General features: G+C 40.8%; 1 protein-coding gene across 1 annotated transcript in view; it reads right to left on the bottom strand.

Moving 5' to 3' along the window:
- Nucleotides 1-6,739, bottom strand: part of NUP153 (nucleoporin 153) — a 79,619-nt gene extending 72,880 nt beyond the window's left edge. Inside the window, exon 1 of the mRNA XM_024122068.3 lies at nucleotides 5,527-6,739. Coding sequence (XP_023977836.1) covers nucleotides 5,527-5,637 — 111 coding nt within the window. The 5' untranslated portion in view covers nucleotides 5,638-6,739. The remainder of the gene's footprint in view (nucleotides 1-5,526) is intronic.
- Between the last annotated feature and the right edge of the window lie 14,933 nt (nucleotides 6,740-21,672).

The raw sequence follows: 21,672 nt of genomic DNA, 5'->3' as shown, positions 1-21,672 counted from the left end.
CTGTTAAAGGAAAACATAGGCAGAACATTCTATGACATAAATCACAGCAAGATCCTTTTTGACCCACCTCCTAGAGAAATGGAAATAAAAACAAAAATCAACAAATGGGACCTAATGAAACTTAAAAGCTTTTGCACAGCAAAGGAAACCATAAACAAGATGAAGACAGCCCTCAGAATGGGAGAAAATATTTGCAAATGAAGCAACTGACAAAGGACTAATCTCCAAAATATACAAGCAGCTCATGCAGCTCAGTATTAAAAAAACAACCCAATCAAAAATGGGCAGAAGACCTAAATAGACATTTCTCCAAAGAACATACAGATTGTCAACAAACACATGAAAAGATGCTCAACATCACTAATCATTAGAGAAATGCAAATCAAAATTACAATGAGGTAGCACCTCACACCAGTCAGAATGGCCATCACCAAAAAATCTACAAACAATAAATGCTAGAGAGGGTGTGGAGAAAAGGCAACCCTCTTGCACTGTTGGTGGGAATGTAAATTGATACAGCCACTATGGAGAACAGTATGGAGGTTCCTTAAAAAACTAAAAGTAGAGCTACCATATGACCCCACAATCCCACTACTGGGCATATACCCTGAGAAAACTATAATTCAAAGAGAGTTATGTACCACAATGTTCATTGCAGCACTATTTACAATAGCCAGGACATGGAAGCAACCTAATTGTCCATCGATAGATGAATGGATAAAGAAGATTTGGCACATATATACAATGGAATATTACTAAGCCATAAAAAGAAATGAAATTGAGTTATTTGTAGTGAGGTGGATGGATCTACAGTCTGTCTTACAGAGTGTAGTAAGTCAGAAAGAGAAAAAGAAATACCATATGCTAACATATATACATGGAATCTAAAAAAAAAAAGGTTCTAATGAACCTAGGGCCAGGACAGGAATAAAGACGCAGACGTAGAGAATGTACTTGAGGACACGTGGAGGGGGAAGGGGAAGCTGCGACAAAGTGAGAGAGTGGCATGGACATATATACATTACCAAATGTAAAATAGATAGCTAGTGGGAAGCAGCTACATAGCACAGGGAAATCAGTTCGGTGCTTTGCGACCACCTAGAGGGGTGGGATAGCGAGGGTGGGAGGGAGGCGCAAGAGGGAGGGGATATGGGGATATATGTATACATATAGCTGATTCACCCTGTTATACAGCAGAAACTAACACAACATTGTAAAGCAAATATAGTCCAGTAAAAATCTTTAAAAAAACCAAAAACAGATATCTAAAAGAGAAATATATATGTGTGTATATATATATAAAACAACCATGACCATTAGCCAAGTAGCTACAAATAAAACATTTTTGAAAATACAAGGTCATCACATCTTTGCAATAATATTCTGTGCCTAATGAAATGATTTTAATTAGTGACATCAGACCATTCTACTTCAAGTAATAGGTAACTGACTCATCAAAGGAGTTTCCAGGAAATGGAGACAACACCTGGGCTTTTTTGTCATTATCTGAAAAACTGGTGAGTAAATTGATAAACTACAACACACAAGGGCCTCTCATCACAAACAAAAAAAAACCTACTATGCATTAAATAATTTAACACTTGGATTTATTTTCCTATACACTTAAATGACTGGCATTTCTATGAGGAACATGTTAAAAATAATGTATTTTTATGTAGTTTAAGGTAGTTTAAAGGTTTGGCCTCATCACTCAGAAAACAAGTTTTTAAATCTAGTACAAACCTATAAAAGATTGAACTTTGGTACGTAAAAGAAAAATACCTCTACTAAGAGGCAGCAAAATTCAGACAATAAAACATTTAAATCAAAAGGTTCTACTTCACAACAATTTCAAATGAGTTCTTACTCTATATGCCAGGCTCTGTTCTAAGAGCTTTCCTTATATTATCTCATTTAACCCCTCCCAACAATTTCTACCTTACAGATGAGTAAATTAAGCAGAGAGAACTTGTCCAAGTTCTGGCAGAACAGGGATTCAAACCCAGAGGCTCTGACTGTATTACAGCACATTTTTTTCCTATCAACTATTTCCATTTCTATTTTCACTAACAGTATTAATTAAATATCTAGGATAATGCAAATAAAGATAAAATAAAAGTCAAAACTACTCAGCAACTTCTGGAATGAGTTAAGTATTCAGCCATTAAATATCCCTCCTTTTCAAAACTGAGAACTCTCTTTTGCCATCAGAATCCAAGCAGGACATAGTTATTTGGGACAAAGTATCATATAGAAGCTACCAAAACAACAAAAAAAACTACACTATCATATAAACCAAGATCAGGCAAACCATGGTCTGTGGGCCAAATTCAGCCCTCAGCCTGTTTTCATACAGGCAGCAAGCTAAGAATGATTTTTACATTTTTTAAAGGGTTATAAAAACAAAACAAAGAACCTGCAGCAACAAAACCTAAAATATTTACTATATGGTCCTTTACAGAAAACGTTTGCAGACTCCTGATTTAAGCTACTCAATAGATAAAGGGGTTTCCTCCCCCGCTTTTTAAAAAATAGCTAAATGCAGAAACTGACTTGTAAGACAAACTGCATCTAGGAAGATAAAATGAGTGGATTCCCTTAGCTCCAAACCAGAAGACAAAACCTCTGAAGCACACCCCCCAAAAAAGGGCAAAAATAAGTAGTTCCCTTCTCACCAGGAGGTGGCAGTAGATTCTTCCAGAGGCAAGGTTCTGGTTTGCCCATGGGCTCAAGTTTTTTGTGGTGGCTATTAAGAAAAGCAGCTTGACCTCTCCAGAGCTGACTTTCTGGGCCTGACAATCTGCACAAAAAGGAAAGGGGAAAGGAGACTGAACAGGTGACAAGAACTAAGCACATCCTCTTTACTGACCTGTTCACTCCCACTAGAAAAATGATACCATTTCCTAAATGCATCTGGGCTGAGTTAGGGGGTAGGAAAGAAGGCAAGTGAAAATGATCAACTTAATCATTTGGTGCTGTTCTTCATTTTTGCTTCTACAATTCTTAAGTTACTACCCTTCAGTTAGTTGAATAAGACAATGGATTTTTGTCTCCACAACTTGAAGCAAGATGCCATTTTAAAGATCAAAAGTTAATAGGAAAAAAATGTGAACTTTAGCTATACCTCAGCAGAGCTAACCCAGAATAAGTCAAAACAGGAAATTACAAGTCAGTTGAACACATGCGAAAGTACTGTCGCAAGTACTGCGTGACTGCACAAGCCAGTTGGCCTGACAAGCAATGGCAAACATCCATTAACCAACAGTGCCAGATCGCTCATTCTTCTTTCAAGCATCTACTACACAACCCCAAAACTTCATTTTTGCCCAGAAACCACTGGACATTTAACCAAAATACATTAGTACAAAACATGCCATGTCATGAAGCTCCTTGCTATTCATGATGACTCAGCAGTTGCTGCAAAACAGAGAGGTGACAGCCTAGGATAGTTGACAGCAAGCAGGTAGTCTACAAGTTCACAAAAGTTCCAGTAAGGATTAAAGAAAGTCCTTATTTTAAGATTTTTTAAAAAAAATCCTTAAAGTATTCTTTTGCATATTCCTGGATACTTTTCTTTGGTAGTATCTGCCAATATTAATACCTGCAGTGTTGATTAAGAAACCCCCAAACACCTTTGATCCAATTCAAAAGCTAAAAATGTACTTTCTTTTTCAATTAAATGGGTGGGGCAAAAAGCTGAAAGTACTTTAGATAGGGGGAAATGATAAACTATCAGGCTTTAAAACAAAACCACACAGTCTGAAGTCATACCAGCTCTAAGACAATTTGGATCATAGGTGTTACGTTGTTAAGGCATCATCTCCCCCAAATTAGATTTTTATCGAAGTACATTTAAAAATAAGGTGTGATTTTTGGCTTTTGCCACTCAGAATATATGAGCTCCTTTCTAAACTCTGTCCAGACCATCCAATGATCTGTATTTACAATTTTCTTTTTTTATGTAGTAACTTTCTTTTGAGGAGATCTACGAAAGCACTCAAAGACATTTATTCTTCAGGAAAAACAGAAAGCATGTGTGTTTAACTTCCACTCAACCAAAGGATTAGGTTAAATGGCCAGGCTTGTGACCTGAATTCTCATCTTAAACCTGCCTGCAAGTACCCCTGCTCCTCACAAAGGAATCTGAAAACCAAGCTCTTTTGGTATATATCCCGGGGAAAAAAAGGTAAAAGTAAGGCCAAGACCTGTAACCATAAGGAGAGAGCTACCTAATATTATAAACCACAATTCTTACTATTAAGAAATTTCTCTGAAATCTTTTAAAATTCTGTTTTTAATGATACAGTTTAACACCAGCACCAAACACGTTAAAGTGTTCAATACTCATCATCCAAAATAAGGCAATCGAGGAAGTCTACCCTTAACCGTAAGCGACAAGTTATCAGACCCTTTTGCTATACCTTTGTGTTTTTTATAGGTTTAAGACCCACACTTACTTCTATCTTAGTATCCCTGAAAAGTGTTATAGGTGACGTTTATTAGAATATTCTTAACATATTCCTACTCAATCCCCATAACAAGTAAAATTTTAAAAAAGGAGTTGTCTCAGAATCAAATGTCTCAGTTACAATTAGGATAAACTCCTTTTCGTAATTTCAAACACCCACGAGTGCACAGGGTGCTTAGATTATAAGACCACCAACATTCCTGGAGTGTCAAAAGTACCTAAACTTCTAGAATACGCCCCGTAACATTAAAATAGTTTGTGCGTGAGATCAGAACTGGAGTCCCGGTCAGCTGTGCAGAATGGCCAATTCCAGCTTCCAAAATAAAAGGGAGGGGGGTGGCGGGGGGGCGATTGGACAAAAGTGGGGAGGAAAGAGTCTCGCGACGGAAAAGAGACGTAAGTGTGGAGAGGGACTTTCAAAATGCCCCAGTGCCACTAACTATAAGCCGGTTAAGAAACAAACAAACAAACAAACAAAACAAAATCGAAGCCAGTGCTCTCAGATCGGGGAGGGACACCGGGAGATGGAGAATTAATTAATCGCGTTGTAAGTTATTCCACTTTCCGCGCTAACAGCGCCCCCGACAACCCCCGGGTGCCCCGGAGGCAGATTCCTCCGGGCAGCCCCCTCCCCACACACGCTAAGACGCGGGAGACCAGCAAACAGCAGGCGTAGGGGCCTCCAGCCACATCTTTTTCCTTCTTCCTCGAGAGGACGTGAGTAATACCCCCAAACCCCCAATCCCCGCCAAAAACCGGAAGAATTCTAGGCCCAGCGTGGCCTACGATTTTTGTTCCCGCCCTGCGCCGGTCGGGGGAAAGCCCCAGGCGGAGAGGGCTGGGGAAAGGCGGCCGAACCACACGTGTGCGCCGCAGGATTGGCCCGTCTCAGCCCACTTCCCGTCACCGCCCCAGCGGCCAGAGCTCCCGCCGCCTCGCTTGGGCCTCCGCTCAGGCCCTCCCGTCCGCTCCACGTGGGGCGCCGGGGCCCCTCGCCACCCGTCCACTCCCGCCCAGTTCCCGACCCGCTAGGCCCCCACGGCGCCGGGGTCCCGTACCTGGTGCTGTTGTCGCCCCTGCTGGTAAGGTTTAATTGGCCCCTGGTGGCAACGCCGAGTCCGGATCTTGCCGCCACCGCCCCCTCCTATGCCTCCAGCTCCCGAGGCCATGGCGTGAGCCTCCGCGGCTTCCCCCTCCGGGGCGGGAGAGGCAGAGACGGCCTTAGAGCCCCCCCCGCCCGGCCCCAGCCCAAAAGTACGCACGCGCTGCCCACACAGCGGGGCACAGGCACACCGGGAATCGCGGGGCTGCGAGCAGGAGCGGAGAGAGAACGCGCGCTGGCGGCAGGGAAGGGGGTGGCGGCGACAGAGGCCGAGGAGCTGGTTCCGGTCCGGCAGCCTCCCGCGGACCCCCGCCTCTGTGTATGTCACCGTCTCTATGGAGATTCCCCCGCAGAGGACAGTGCGAACGGCTCCAGGCGCTGCTTAGGCCTAACTCGACCGCCGGCTGATGGGGATTCTTCTTCCGTCGCCCTAGCCGTAGCTGCCGCAGTTGAAGGCGCCGGCGCCGCCCGCCTACCCCTCCCCTTTGCGCACAGCGCCCGCCCAGCCGTCGTCGTCGTCCCTGCAGTCGCCGCTGTTGCGTCTATTGCCGCTGCTAAGGCCGCCGCTGCAGTCGTGAGCCAGAAGGTCGTCACTCGTCAGCGCCCGACGAGTTTGCATCATCACGCTGCGACCGGGTGATAGGCAAGGAGGAAGGAAGGGCGGGTCGAGCCCGCGCTCTCGGCTGCGCGGGCCGCTGGGAAACGTAGTTCAGCGGAAGAAGGCGAATTCTCAGGACGCGGAAGGAGATGGGCGGTTCGCCGCAGAGGCACAAAGCCAGGGGTTCCGTTCGCCTTATTGCTCTCCGCTGCAAACGTCGACTTCGAAAGAGGCGTTTAGCACAAGAAGAGTAACCTCCTTCCCAGTCTCCTTCTCCCCGTGGTTGGTAAAGCGGGCAGAAAGTGAGCAGATCGTAAAATCACAGACAGAAGCTAACAATACCTTATAAAAAGAAAAAAACTGGTTGAAAAGACAATGTCCATGATCTTTAAGCCTAAAGCAGAAATAGAAAATACATAGTTTCGTTAATGTTCCATTAACATATAAGGGCTTTGTTGTCAAAACACGCAAGTGCTGGAATTCTCACTCCACCACTCTGTAGTTTGACCTTGGATAAGTCAAAACCTTCCTCCCCCCTATAAAACGGGAACTTTAAAATCCACCTTATAGAGCTGTTGTGATCATCCAAATGGAGCACTTAGTATATTTCCTGGTATACAGGAAATGCAATAAATGATTACCTACAGCAGTCAGCTCACATTAGAAGTGAGTGGTATATTACCAGTAATAAAAATATACATATATTTGCCCCAAATAGAAGGCATTATATTTAGGAAAGTGAATAAGCGAGCTAGGCTCAGAGACTGAATCCACAAAGTAGAGAGATTGTAAGAGCTGACAGAACGATCTTGGTGATCACGTGGTCCAGCCCTCATTCAACGGACAAGACAGGGGTCCAGAGAATTCAGGTGGCATACTGGAGAACACTGAGCTGCGCAGTCAAAGCCAGGACTATAACCCAGCTTTTCTATAAGAGTTCAAACAAGTAAGCAAATGATTAGGGAGAAAATCTACTGTGAAGAAACATAGGCTTAATGTTCCATTTGAGACAATTGGTTTTAAAGCTTATAAATAACTTCAGAGTCAAATAGACTTAATTTAAAATCTATCACTTACTAGCTGTGTAGCCTTGGGGAAGTTACTGATCCTCTTTCTAAGCTTCAGTTTCCTCATCTGCGAATAGAATGAATATTAACCTCAACAGGTTGGTGGTTCTGATGAAAGGATTTATGTATCTCTGTATAGTTAATAATAACTGCTTAGATACAAAGCATCTAATATCATCCAGTTATCAGATACAAATAACTAACTTCAAGACTTTTATACCGTCTCTACCACCAAACTTCACTCCAATATTCCAATCACTATATAAATCATATAAGTCAAAAGGTGAAGCCAAACTTACAGTACCTTGGAATTTGCAGTACCTTCCAGCACTTAAGGAATCATGCCGTATAAGGCATAGGTTTACAGAACAAATGGCACCTCTGACTATAACCACCAAGACTATAAAAAATTCCCAAATAGGATAGACAAAATTAATTACCTCCTTTTGTGCGTCAGTGTCCTAGCTTCATGCCCCCTTCCACCACTAACTCCCCACTAGACTCTCCAGGTATACAAGCTCTTCCCCCTGAAGCACTTCATCCTTCTTCAATACAGTTGTCTTTCATGATTCTTAGCTAGGTATGTGACAAGCAGAGTAAGGTAATTCCTAATAAGCCAACTCCCAGGAAGAATCTGTACCTGAATCTCTAATTGCACTTCATATATAGGAGACTGAACTGTAGCCACATACCATTTGCCCTTTTCACCCTACCAAACTGAAAATTTCCAGCACAGGAGAATAAACTGGCTGGGACTCAAAAATCATTCCTTTCTTGGGGGCAGTTATTTGGTGTATGAGACAGCATTCATATCCGAGCTCTGAAAGGAAAGGACATGCGAAAGAGCTGGGCCACACTCAGATGAAACTTCAGAATAGAAGATTAGTAGGATGCAGGGAGATAAGGAAAAATCCACATCCTCCTTTAGCCTTGATCTCAGTTGTTTAACTCATTTTATGATTATTTCTTTGAAGTAAAATAAATGTGAGGGAACAATAATACTTTAGTCCCACATTCAGGTAACTGAGTTATTGGAAACTTTACCAATCTTGACAGCAGAGAAGGAATAAGAAGCAAGAAGAAATCTGCATCCTAAACTTTCCACTGCCTAATTTTACCCTGAAATAGTATCAGCCTCGCTATGGGATGAAATAACTTCTTGTACATAGTTTGAGATTCTAAAATAATATGGTGTCTGTGCTGAAATTCAGTTTGGAGTTACAAATCACCAAATCTAGAATTCTTCACACACTTTTGGTACAGAACTCATTGTTCAGTTAGGAATTACTAGTAGTTGAATGGGTTATAATAAGTTATTCTGATTATAAAACTTAATCTGCCCACCTTCAAACATACAAATAATTACTGAATATTTCTCTAAGAGATACTATATATAAGTTGGGAAAAATATCAAAGGGCATGGAATAATAATAGGTATTCTTGAAATCCTTCCAGCCATATTAGGAGTTAAGTTTTGGGGGAAGGGAATAATATGTATTATTTAGTATGTGTAAGTAAGCAATTTCTATAAATGATAAAATTTAATCCCTACAAAACCTATGATATTCTGTAGTTCACAGAATTGGAAGCTATCACCTGCAGATTTTCTATTATAAAGTGGTTATCTTCTTTATTCATCCTTTATTCATTACTTCTATTCCCATCAATCTTCAGGTCTAGACAAAACTGAAATAACTCTGAGAAGTGATCTTGTGTTTTGGGTTGTTTCACTGGGAGTATTTTAATAGAAACTAATTTCTCCCCTAATAGGTTTTAAACACCAAGATTTTTCTCCTCACTGCTATAATCTGAACACATAGAACAGTATTGACACATAGCAGTAGCTCTACATATACTTTAGCTCATTTGCCCAACATCCAATTACTACCAATGCCAACTGTTTCCATTTTATTGTAATAAATACAATGATGAATACAGCTGAACTACTTTATATAACCTTTCCTAGCTTGCATACATTCATTTTCTATACTGCATAACAAATTAATATTTCTCAAATTCATTTATTTATTCATGATAAAGCATTCATTAGCATTGTAAACAGATCCCTAGGAAAATATTATGCAGGAATTATTATCCTCTTACCTTTGCCATCACTCTGCCATTTTTGTAGCCAATTTAGGAACCCAACTACCACTTAAACATTTTTTTTAAAAAGATTTTTCTTCCAGTTCAGTGGAGAACTCCACACTTTAGAAATCTCTCTGTGATGGCCTTCATGTTGACTAAAATGTTGAGATCCTAGTACTGTCTTACTGCATAGTGAGCATAGACATTTGCCAACTGTATGATATGATAGCCATTGGAAAGACTAGACTCAAATAGCTGGCTTAGGGTCACCTGGGAATTCCAGGACTCCCATCATGGCATGGGGATATGAGGATATGTTGAAGGATGGGAGTGAAGAGTACATTAACAGGTGCATTTGGGTGGAAAGGATATTGTACATCAGACCTCCAAATCACAGAGAGAAGCCATGTTAGCAAAATCAATAGAATTCAATGTATTTGTCTCTATGAAGGATAAGGAAAAAAAAGACAGCTATTCATATTCAGATCAAGTGGCAGAAATGGACACAAAACACAGAAGGACAGAAATTCCGTCTCAATAAGTTGAAAACAAAAATTAGACCAACCTCACTTAAATGTGGATCCAGTTTTTTTCAGCCAAAACAGATGGTGTATTGGAAGAGATCTTAATTTATGAAAAGACTGTTACTACTAAAGTCCCTCCCCACAAAGAAACATCTTTATTTTTCCCCATATAATATGGTATCCATCTGACAATTATAAATTAGCAAATAGAGAGGCTTCTGACCTTTCTTTAGAGATAAGGAATATCCACCAATTACAAGTGAAATACAATTTGGTCTACACCCAACCTGGAATGAAAAACAGCCTTTATATCTTCTTCAAAAGGTAAGACAATTCTGGCCAAAGGAGTATTTAGAGATGACAATTACAAGAAGTTAGAAAGGTATGTATTTACCCTACCTACACAAAATGAGGTATCTGCTATGATGTGTATTGAAGCAAATTATTTTATTGAGAGTAGTTTTAGACAGATCTCCTTGATCTTCCAACAGACATTTCTATGTGATAATTATTACCAAACATTTCATTAGATAGAAAAATAAGGTTAAACTAGTGGGTTTTTAAAAAAAATGTATTATAATGATATAATGAACTTCAATCTCAGCTGGAAAAACTCAAAGTGGGGTTGGGATTCTAGAAAAGTATCGGGGTTTTTGTCTGTACTTTAGGGACAGAGAGGCCACAGCATTGGGAAGATATTTAAAGATGTACATCATTATACGCTCATTAACTTACTGTGTTCTCTGTCTTTTGGGAATAAAGTAATACTTAAGACTAAATGAATTAACTAATATAATCAAATTTTGATTAACTATTTATATCACTTAATTCCAACATGCCATATAAATTTTTCTTCTTCCTGACTGCATATGTCAATATATAGTAGCTTTTGGCATATATGTGTTTATGTACCTTCCATTATAGCTGAAGGCACATTTTAAATTCATCAATCCTAAATGGAAATTCAGTTTTACTGAATGAAATAATAACCAAATTCAGGAAGACCAGTCCCATCCTAATATTTAAGACAGTTAATGAATCAACAAAGATTAAACATATATTAGCCTATAGGCAAAATGTAAACTAGGATAAACATAAACAATTGAGATCAAGGCTAAAGGAGGATATAGATATTTATAAACAATTTACAAACATAATCTAAACATTAACACCTACTATGTGTTGAACCTACTATGTGTTGATTTCTAATCTCAGCATTTAGTATATATGTCAGTGTACGAAACATTAAAACAACCTCTGTCCACATAGTGCATTATACTTTATTATTTTGCTGAATTCTCTTAAAGTTTACTGTATTATGCTCTTATTAACCCCTAGCACGTAACACTAATAATTACTCCCAAATTCTACTTTCTAAATTCTAAACACCTGCTATCGAATTCATCCCATACAATAAATCTAATGGCTTAGTTTATTTTTTTTAATATAATTCCTCAGTTTCATCTGAAAACTGGACTCATCATTAAGGTTGCAATCTATGTAAAACTATAACGTTTGCAAAATTCAATTTGCTCACAGTGAGACCAAGCATTTTAATTTTTTAAAAGCATTTGTAGAGAATGCTGGAATTTCTTAGACCCTAACTTATTAAGACTTCTTTTCAAGAGCATTCTACTAATTAACATGTTAACAACCCTACTGTACACGTCACCCCACCACCACCAGAAAGGTACAACCTACTTAGCTTAAAGGGTGTCTTTTGGCCCCTCGCTACTCAGAGGCTGGCAGCACCAGTCCTTGGGAGCTTGTTAGAATAAAGATCATCCCAGGCCTACTTAATCAGAATCTGCATTTCCACAAGATCGCCAGGTGACTCCTATGCACAGGACATCTGAGAAGCACTGTTTTAAGAATGAACCACGCTGTAGAATTCATAAAGCACATCTGAAATGTTAACAGTCTGAAACTAAACATCAGTTATGAAATATACTTGAGCACTTTAAAGAGCACTTTGCTAATGCCCAACTATCCTTCTTTATTTGTACAAATTTTCTTTTAGAATTAATTCACAAGAAACAAAAGACATGGATGGAGAGTAAACCATCTCACAATCCCAGAAGCTGTGAGCAGAGAGAAATTCTGAAAAGAAATATCAGACTACTTACTTCCTTAGAGTTGCTGTGGCTTTTCTCTTTTCCAAACACTCACAAAACCAATGTTAAGGTAGGAACTCTTTTTTTTTTTTTTTTTTTTTCTTGTGGTACGCGGGCCTCTCACTGCTGTGGCCTCTCCCGCTGTGGAGCACAGGCTCCGGACGCGCAGACCCAGCGGCCATGGCTCACGGGCCCAGCCGCTCCGCGGCATGTGGGATCCTCCCGGACCGGGGCACGAACCCGCGTCCCCTGCATCCTGCATCGGCAGGCGGACTCTCAACCGCTGCGCCACCAGGGGAGCCCGGTAGGAACTCTTAAGGGGGAATATTCTTGGTACTGGGTTAGCAACTAATATCTAAAATGTTGGATAAGAAGTCAGGCAACTTGGAGTAAAATCTACAGATTTTTTTCATTTTCCTAAACTGTCAGGACACGAATGATGGCAGCTTTCTACTTAACAAATTATGAAAGCAATTAAATAGATTACCTACTAAGAGCCTGACCTCCTATGTAGGTGCTATGAAGTCAAGACAAAATTCAGATACAGTATTTTCTCCAAAGATTACTTCTGGAAAAAAATTAAATAGTAATGGATCTTTAGAGTAAAAATTCCTTCCCTGACATTGGTCATCAAAAGTATTCTTTCCACAACACACCTATAGCTCTTCTTAACTCTTACAAGAGGGAAGGCCTAAAAAGTTGTGAAACACAAGAAATGAAAGATCGTTTTTAAAAGGCTCACACATACCTCGCCTCCTGCAGGCCAAATATAAACACATTTGTTCATATGAACACTTACACATCAAGACATCAAGCTACTGAAGTTAGCCAAAGTTTCTGTAAAGAGCAGGCTTAGGAATCCCTATTCTTCATTAGTCTCCAATCAACAATTTAAGTAAGAGTTGATGAACCTGCAGCTTATAGTGCATGTAGATTTTTTTCCCTCTTATTTAACATTTGGTGCATTTCACCTTTACCACAATGTGAGCAGAAATGAAATGAAACATTTTTAATTTTCATTAGCTTCTTCTTCCAAAGGAAGCTAGACTATTACCTGAAATGAAATTCTGGATTTAGTACTTTTTTAGTGTCTATTATCGCAGGTAGCAGAGCTGATTTAACAGAGCAACTAACCAAACATAATGGTTAACAAGATGATTTTAAACCCAGTACCTGTAACCCACGGCCTGTCTTCAAACTATCTCACCTTGTTTGGGTCCATTATAAGGACAACAGCATATCATGAGTCACCACAAACATGGTTCTTCAAAACCAAAAAACAAAAAGAACTCTACAAATATTCTCCAAAGCAAAGATGAGAGAAGTTATACTATTCTACATGTACTATTAAATAGGCAGTGTTGCCAAAGGCAACTCTGCAGACATGGAGCAAAGCCTGTTAAACAGACCACCTCCGGTTAGAGAAAGCTACCTCTGCCCACAAAGGTTTAGATTCAGAATTAAAACATCAAAGCACGCAAAAGTCTCCGCAGAGGCCCTAACCAAGCAACGCACAGCCTCTACCAGCCACAATTAAATCCAAGCCACAACTTAGATGCTTTAAATTAGTAATAGTTAAACCAGCTCTTTTTCACTTGTGTGGTCATAAAATCTTGCCCCTTCTGTGAGGCAGCAGTAACTCCTAAGCACTTACTATAAGAAGCACCCGCTTTTAGGCCCATGTCTTTCAGCTGAGGTGCAGAGATCAATGAGTGATCTTAGCTTCATGCCTGCTCACACTGGAGTATAATTCCTTGTCTCTCCCAGATTAGATGGTGCCATGCAGAATGGCAGTTACTCTGCAAACAGGTGGTGAGGACACAGACCTGCAAAAGGCCACTAGGAGTAGACAGTTAAGAAGGAAAAGCCATTTTTCCCTTTTCACTGCTGGCCCTTGTGACTATGCCTCTCCTTAACTCATCATCTGGGCCTACCCTTTGCAGCTACACTTGCTCAGATAACAGCCTCTTCCTTTTCTCAAGGTTTGCTTTGAGTTTACACACAAAAAGGAGCCGACTTTTCCCCTTCATTTCCTCCATCGTTAACTTTAGAACGGGATTTTTTGAAAAGTCTTAAAGGCTGAGGTGGAGGAAAAAAAATGCAATAGTTCTGAGAAGTTTTCTGTCCTAAGTTCAAACTAAGGAAAATAGAAGTACAGCGGCCAGTTCTACATCAAGTCGAAACAAGACAAGTAAGATCATTTGTTTAGATTTTTTTCAGCAACTTTCACTGACAACTTCCTACCCATGCCAGCAATATGGAAAAAGAAAGGGGAAATGTTTAAGGGGTGACATAAGAGAGAAGAAGGGAGGGCTGAGGAGAGAAAGGGAAGAGCAAATTTTAAATTCTGACAAATAGTCAACGATGAGCAATTCCTGAAAACTCAGTCAAAAATTCTGCCAGGTCTGCAGCCGACCTGAACTCACCTTTGGTGGACTGACCCTTCGTAAGTCAGTCTTCTGAGTCTAGACTGGATCCTTGTTGACCCAAATTCACATGCTGTAAAATAAACGAAGGCGGGATGAGGGGTACTTTGCAGAAATGGTGCTACAGACGTGCAGAGTATCACTTACTAACGTCGTAAATAATGAAGGACTAATAAATAATACATTAGAAAGAAAAGACCCTCGTTATTGCCACATCATGGTTTCCTAACATTTTATATCCAGAATACCAGGTGCAAACTGGATAAATGTTTACTAGATGGCTGAATGCATATTCACAGAGGTTCGTTATTTCAATTTGTTATTTCCCTCAACCACTTTTATGTGATGGAATTATTTTACTGTGTATTTCAAAAATACTTTAGTTTGTTAAAATAATCTTTTATGATTTAAAACACCTTTAATCCCCCCTTTCTTTTTAAACACAGTTTACCTTAGACCATGTACTACTTGCTGTGTCAGAAGTAAACAGAAAAAAATCACTTTTATGTAATCGGATGAAGATAGTGCTTTCCCTCAGGGATTATACCAAAATAGGAACTACAGGAGGAGGATATATCCTTTAAAACCAGACCTTTGGAATACTATGCAACAAATATTTACTATATTCTGAGCCATATGTTCTGCAGATAGAAACATGATGACGAGATAGGGCCTGCCATTTAGGGACAAGTAGAAATGGTTATACTTTTACTTTAAGTGTTCTGAATAAATACTTAATGCAGATAAATTTCCTTTTGGAAATATGTATTGCATAAATGGCTGTAAGTGTACATTCTTTATTTTAAACAATTTTCAGTCAGAAAAAAGCTTCCCCTAAACCAGCATTGTCCCCATACCCTGGGCTCAGTGGAATTGTGAGCAGGAAGCTCAACGAAGGAATGAGTTGAGTACGCTATTCCTTTATTTATTTATTTTAAAAAATTAACCGTCTTATTTATTTATTTATTTTTGGCCACGCGGCTTGTGGGATCCCAGTTCCTGACCAGGGATCGAACCCGGGCCCCCTGCAGTGGAAGCGCAGAGTCCTAACCGCTGGACTGCCAAGGAATTCCCTAGCCCTTTGTTTAGATGTAAATAAATTCTTTAGTATAAAAGAACAGGGTAAAAGAAAATACTGTAAAATGTAAACTCTAGACAGAGATACATAGCCCTGAGTTTGCAACGGGACAAATTGTGTCCCCAGATAATTGCAATATCCAAGTAGGATCTTCCAGAGGAGAGGAAGAGACCAAGGAATATGATTTAAAGTTTCCCACACTCTTATTTAGTAATTAATTGCATGAAATAATAGCACTAAAGGGGGACTTCCCTGGTGGCGCAGTGGTTAAGAATCCGCCTGCCAATGCTAGGGGATACGGGTTCAAGCCCTGGTCCGGAAAGATCCCTCATGCCGCAGAGCAACTAAGCCCGTGCAACACAGCTACTGAGCCTGTGCTCTACCGCCCGCGAGCCACAGCTACTGAGCCTGTGCTCTACCGCCCGCGAGCCACAACTACTGAAGCCTGCGAGCCTAGAGCCCATGCTCCGCAATGAGAAGCCACTGCAATGAGAAGCCCATGCACCGCAACGAGAAGTAGCCCCGCTCGCTGCAACTAGAGAGAGCCCGCATGCAGCAGTGAAGGCCCAATGCAGCCAGAAATAAATTTATAAAAAAAAAATAGCACTAAGGGGTATCCACTGTGAGCCATGCACCTCGCTGTGTGCTTTACATGCATTCTTTTTCATCCTTACAACGTCTTTTAGGGAGTTGTCTAAAAGAGAAGGGTTAAGGAGTTCACTCAAGGTCATACACTTGGTAGTTGACATGATGGGCTCTGAACTCACATTTGACTAATTTCAAAACCTGTGTTCCTTTCTTTAAGCCAGGCAGCATTCTAGAACTTCCCACAGCCAATGGGTGGGTGCAGGGAGTGGAGTCTGAGATGTTTACGGAAGCTGCTCAGCCCACTGACATTCCGGCCTCTTCTCACCGAGGTTTGTCCAGCTGCTTCACAGCCAGGGCCTTGGCAGCGTTTCTGGAGTGGAGTAAGGGCTCTGCTAAACAGGTCGGGGACAGTGGGAGATGTCTTACTGGGCCCCCTCACCCGTGAGTTCCCCTCTTTGTAGGGTTGCCAGACAACCTAGAAGACACCCAGCTAAATTTGCATTTCAGAAAAGCAACGAATGATTTTTTAGTATAAGAATGTCCCCAGGGCTTCCCTGGTGGCACAGTGGTTGAGAGTCCGCCTGCCGATGCAGGGGACACCGGTTCGTGCCCCGGTCCGGGAAGATCCCACATGCCGCGGAGCGGCTAGGCCCGTGAGCCGTGGCCCACTGAGCCTGCACGTCTGGAGCCTGTGCTCTGCAAAGAAAGAAAAAAAAAAAAATGTCCCCAGTTGTGCAAATAATGCATGGGACAACTTCTTTGCTAAATCTGGCCACCCTTCTTCTTGGCACTATTGCAGAATGTCTTGGATTAGAATTAGAGAGTTGCATGCATGCTGGAGTAATTTACAACTCTACATGTGATCTTTAGCTTAGAATGAAGATATCCTGGCTATTGACCGGAACTGTAGGAAACTCAACTGCAAGCACATCATCCCTACCCCATACCTACCCAGGCTGTTCCGTGGTTTATCATGGGATGCTGCCGTTATTCATTTGATTAGCTTCTAGTGCAGCAGACATGTCTTGACATGAGCAGACATGAGAGTGTCCATGACTCAGGTATTCAAGAAATGTAAATTCCTATTTCTTTAACTCAACAGAATTCCTGTTCCAAAACCCCATTTTTTAGAGGTAGCAGAAACATAAACTAAGTCAAGTCAGGTCTCAGCACCCTGCCTCTTCCTAGAGTCGTTCCTAGGGTGCATGTCATGCTGTGGGGAGGGATGTGTTTCTTGATGTTCTCTGTGCCTGCAAATTGTTGCCAAGGCACCTTGCCTTCCCGGCCTTCTGCCCCCTTCAGTCCAGGCCTTTTCATTCCTCCCGGTCCTCCTGGGCTGAGATGCACGGTGTAGCCCTTCCCTCTCCAGGGTCTCCTTGCACTCCAGGCCTCTGCTTTGGGGAGTGAAGCCTGAGGCTTTTCGCCATTGAATCCTACTGTCTCAGGTGGGAAGGGCACGTAGTTCCTCTGGAGGACTCCAGGCACCTGTGTCCTCTCTGTTCCCCTGCCCTCCCTAAATACCCTCTGCCTAGACAATCTTTCTCAATCTTTTTTTTTTTTTTTTTTTTCAACCTTTTTCTGGGCATGGCCTCACCCTCCAGCTCTCAAATATTTATCCTGTGTATCTAATTCCCCTAAGGATCTTAGGTTTTTGGAAGGTTATTCCTTTTCACCCTGACTTATTCTCCCCACCCTCACCCCCTGCCAGGCAATGAATACGAAACAGTTTTCTTGAAAGGGGGAGAGAGAATAAGGCGAGAATAAAGGAAAGTATCCTAACCAACTGACTTTAAACATCCTCAGGCCCCATCCCTCCCTTTTTTTTTCCCCCAACATCAAAGCTAAAGAATTAGATCCTGGTTTGTTTTAGGCACAAACTTTGCTTTTCCACAGCAGTCCCCAAATCTGGCATCAGCAGCAGATGGGAAGCATTTAAAACATGGATTGTCAGGGCCCCCAACCAGATCTATAGACCCTCTAGGGTTGAATCTAGGAATGCATATTTTTTAAAACTCCCACCATTTTTCTTACATGCTCAGTTGCACTCGTCCTCTGGCCTGCTTCTGAGAATGACTCCCCTTTTCTTTCCCACATCTTCTGCCTTCTTTCCCTTTCTTTCTTACCCCTGGAGTGGCAACATCCAGTTCCTTGCACAGAACCAAAATCTAGTGTGGAGTTCCGTATCCATCTTTCAAAGGGAAGATAACCTGGAGGGCAAGAGGCTGTTCAAGAGGCTCGTCTCCTCTTATCTATCTCTTACCCCACTTTTCTCATCCTTCAGTGTCCTGTCCACATTCCAAGAAGAAAATCTCAGTCTAACCCATCAAACAGGACCATCCAACAACATATCTCCAACCTATGTCAAATGTAAAACTATTTCCCAGAGACCTACATGCTGCTTGGTTCTTAGGAAGAATCATCAGCAGATCTAAGCATCCCAGTTTTTCAAGGCTTGGGAATACTTCCAGAGGAAAGGCCTAAGCAATTAAGATATATTCCCAACATGCATAAATTACAAAGTAAGATTCTTAAAAATCGCTTGCATTGATTTGCTTACATTATTGTTAAACACCCTCTTAATTTATTTGGAGAGGCCAGTTCACCATTTTTAAAAGTGAATATGGCTAGCTAGGTAGGACATGTCAGGCTGGCAATACCATTGGCCTATTTTATTCTAAAATGAGGTTAGGAGTATTGAGCTAAATTGGGGCTTTTAAAAGATTACGTCCTAGGGAGTGATGAAAATCATTCGCAAGTAATGATTGGAAAGACTCACCCCCTGGGATGGTAGTTGATATTTATAAAAGTCAGCTATGCTTATTGACTTGACTCAACAAAAAGTCATGTATTATTATTATGACATCAGAATACTACCCCATATTAAATAACAGGGCAAAGGGCCTGAAAAATTAGGGAGTGGGCAGGCTGAACAGGAGCAGAGAAGTGAATGTAGCCTAAGCAGCTTCCAATAATTCCTTTTTCTTTTTTTTTTTTTTTTTTTGGCCGCACCTCGCGGCTCGTGGGATCTAGTTCCCCGACCAGGGATCAAACCCGTGCCCCCTGCATTGGGAGCGCAGAGTCTTAACCACTGGCCTGCCAGGGAAGTCCCTTTTTTTCCTTAGGAAAGTAAATTTACACTGAATATCTCACTCCAGGCTTAATTATTGAGAAATATATCTTTCTCTTTGAAGTTAATTAAGCAGTGACAGAGAAAGACAAATATTGTATGATTTCAATTTCAAGTGTAATCTAAAACATAAAACAAATGAATATAACAAAACAGAAACAATTTTATATAACAGAGAACAAACAGGTGGTTGCCGGAGGGGCGGGAGGTGGGGGGAAGAAAGAAATAGATGGAGATTAAGAGGGACAAACTTCCAGTTGCAAAATAAGTGAGTCCAGGGTATGACATGTACAGTGTGGGGAATATAGTCAATAACTAAGTAATATCTTTGTATGGGGACATATTGTAAGCAGACTTACGGTGGTGACCATTTTGATACGTACAGAAAAAAATCACTATATTGTGTAACAGGAACTAACATAGTATTGTAGGTCATTATACTTCAAAAACAAATATACATACAAACTCAAAGAAAAAGGGATCAGATTTGTGGTCACTAGGGGGTGGGGGAATGGAGGGAGGGGAAATTGGATTAAGGTGGTCAAAGGATACCCTAAACTTCCAGTTATAAGATAAAGACGTCCTAGGGATGTAGTGTACAACATGATAAATATAGATAACACGGCTGTATGTTACATATGAAAGTTAAGAGAGTAAACCCTAAGAGCTGTCATCACACACACAAAAATTTTTTTTCTATTTCTTTATTTTTGTATCTATATGAGATGATGGATGTTCACTAAACTTATTGTGATAATCATTTCATGAGTATGTAAGTCAAATCATGCTGTACACCTTAAACTTAGACAGTACTGCATATCGATTATAACTCAATAAAATTGGAAGGAAAAAAGTTGATTGAGCAGCAGTATCTATTCAAAGCTGATTGATCAGGAAATATTATAACAGATGCCGACCATCTACAGAGCACTCCTCTAGATGCTGTAAATAAAGAAAACTAGTTTTCCTGCACAGTGTCCTTTTTTCCTGAAAGGTTAACACAGGCATGGAGTTGAGAAGCAAAGAAATCAGACTTCACAGGTTGCAACGAACTATAAAGTTCCGCTAAGCCAGTCCCACAACTAACGCATGAGTGACTTTTTCAACTTTGTAAGTATCCATTGTGTTGGGGCTTTATTGTCTACAGAAATGAAGATCCGTGCTTCCTGAGGGGTGGAGAGTGATCCTGGCAGGTGACAGCTGTTATCTCCAAGACCTGCTCTGGGACTCAGCCTGGATGGACCTAATCTCCGGGGAAATTTCATCAGCAAGTCTTGCCAACAAGTGCTCTCTTGGCTGAAAGCTGATTTTCTCTCAATACTTGTGTTGTTTTATATATTTGTACTTTAGATAATAACCTTGCTCTTTGTGATGGTTTGTCAGATTGTGAAGCATTTTTTCCATTTGTTACTAATTCGTTCATTTAATAAATTTTTATTGTTACTGTTGTGTTTCATTATAGGAAACTGAAGTCCAGAGTGCTTAGGCTATATACTCAAAGTCACAACTTTGTGACAGTAATAGAACAGATATCTCCTGACTCAAATTCCAGTGAGTTTGACCCTATTTCGTATGTGTTCTTTGTTTCCATTGACAGCATTGGTAAGTTTAGACTATTTACAAGTATCGTGGTTATGGATTTACTTAGATTTGCTTTTATCTTCTTATTTTGTTCATTCTGTCCACCCTGTTTTTTGTTTGTTGTTTTGGCTGTGCCTCGCAGCTTGCAGGATCTTAGTTCCCCGACCAGGGATCGAACACATTCTCCCTGCAGTGGAAGCGTGGAGTCTTAACCACTGGACCGCCAGGGAAGTCCTACCCTGTTTTTTTCTATGTTGCCTTTCCCTTCCTTTCTTGCCTACTAATGGTTAATGGTTTTGTTGTCCCTGCCTTTCCTCCCTTTCTGTTGGTTATGAAGCTGCAACACTTCCTTTCTTCCTTCCTTCCATTTTAACATGAATCCTCTGAAACTGATCCGTCGCTCTCCTCTTCCAGAACGACACAAGCTCTACAGAATGCTTTCCAGTCCAATCCCTCGTCACCTGCTGACCATATTTTTGTCCCACGTCATTTTCACACTCACACACAAGTTTTGTTCTGTTGATGCTTGTTTAGATTTAACCATATATCGACTGATTTCTTTGCTCACCACTCTTTCTTGGCTTTTATTCCTTCCATCTGCATTTAATTTTCTTCTTCTTTTTTTTTTTTATTTTTTTAAATTTTTTTATTTTTTATTTTTTTAAAAATTTTTTAACATCTTTATTGGAGTATAACTGTTTTACAATAGTGTGTTAGTTTCTCCTTTACAACAAAGTGAATCAGTTATACATATACATATGTTCCCATATCTCTTCCCTCTTGCGTCTCCCTCCCTCCCACCCTCCCTCTCCCACCCCTCTCATGGTCACAAAGCACAGAGGTGATCTCCCTGTGCTATGCGGCAGCTTCCCACTAGCTATCTAATTTACATTTGGTAGTGCATACATGTC

Source organism: Physeter macrocephalus, chromosome 18, assembly GCF_002837175.3.
Source record: "Physeter macrocephalus isolate SW-GA chromosome 18, ASM283717v5, whole genome shotgun sequence".
In the NCBI taxonomy this organism is placed as follows: Eukaryota; Metazoa; Chordata; class Mammalia; order Artiodactyla; family Physeteridae; genus Physeter; species Physeter macrocephalus.
This window is presented reverse-complemented; position numbering and strand designations above follow the sequence as displayed.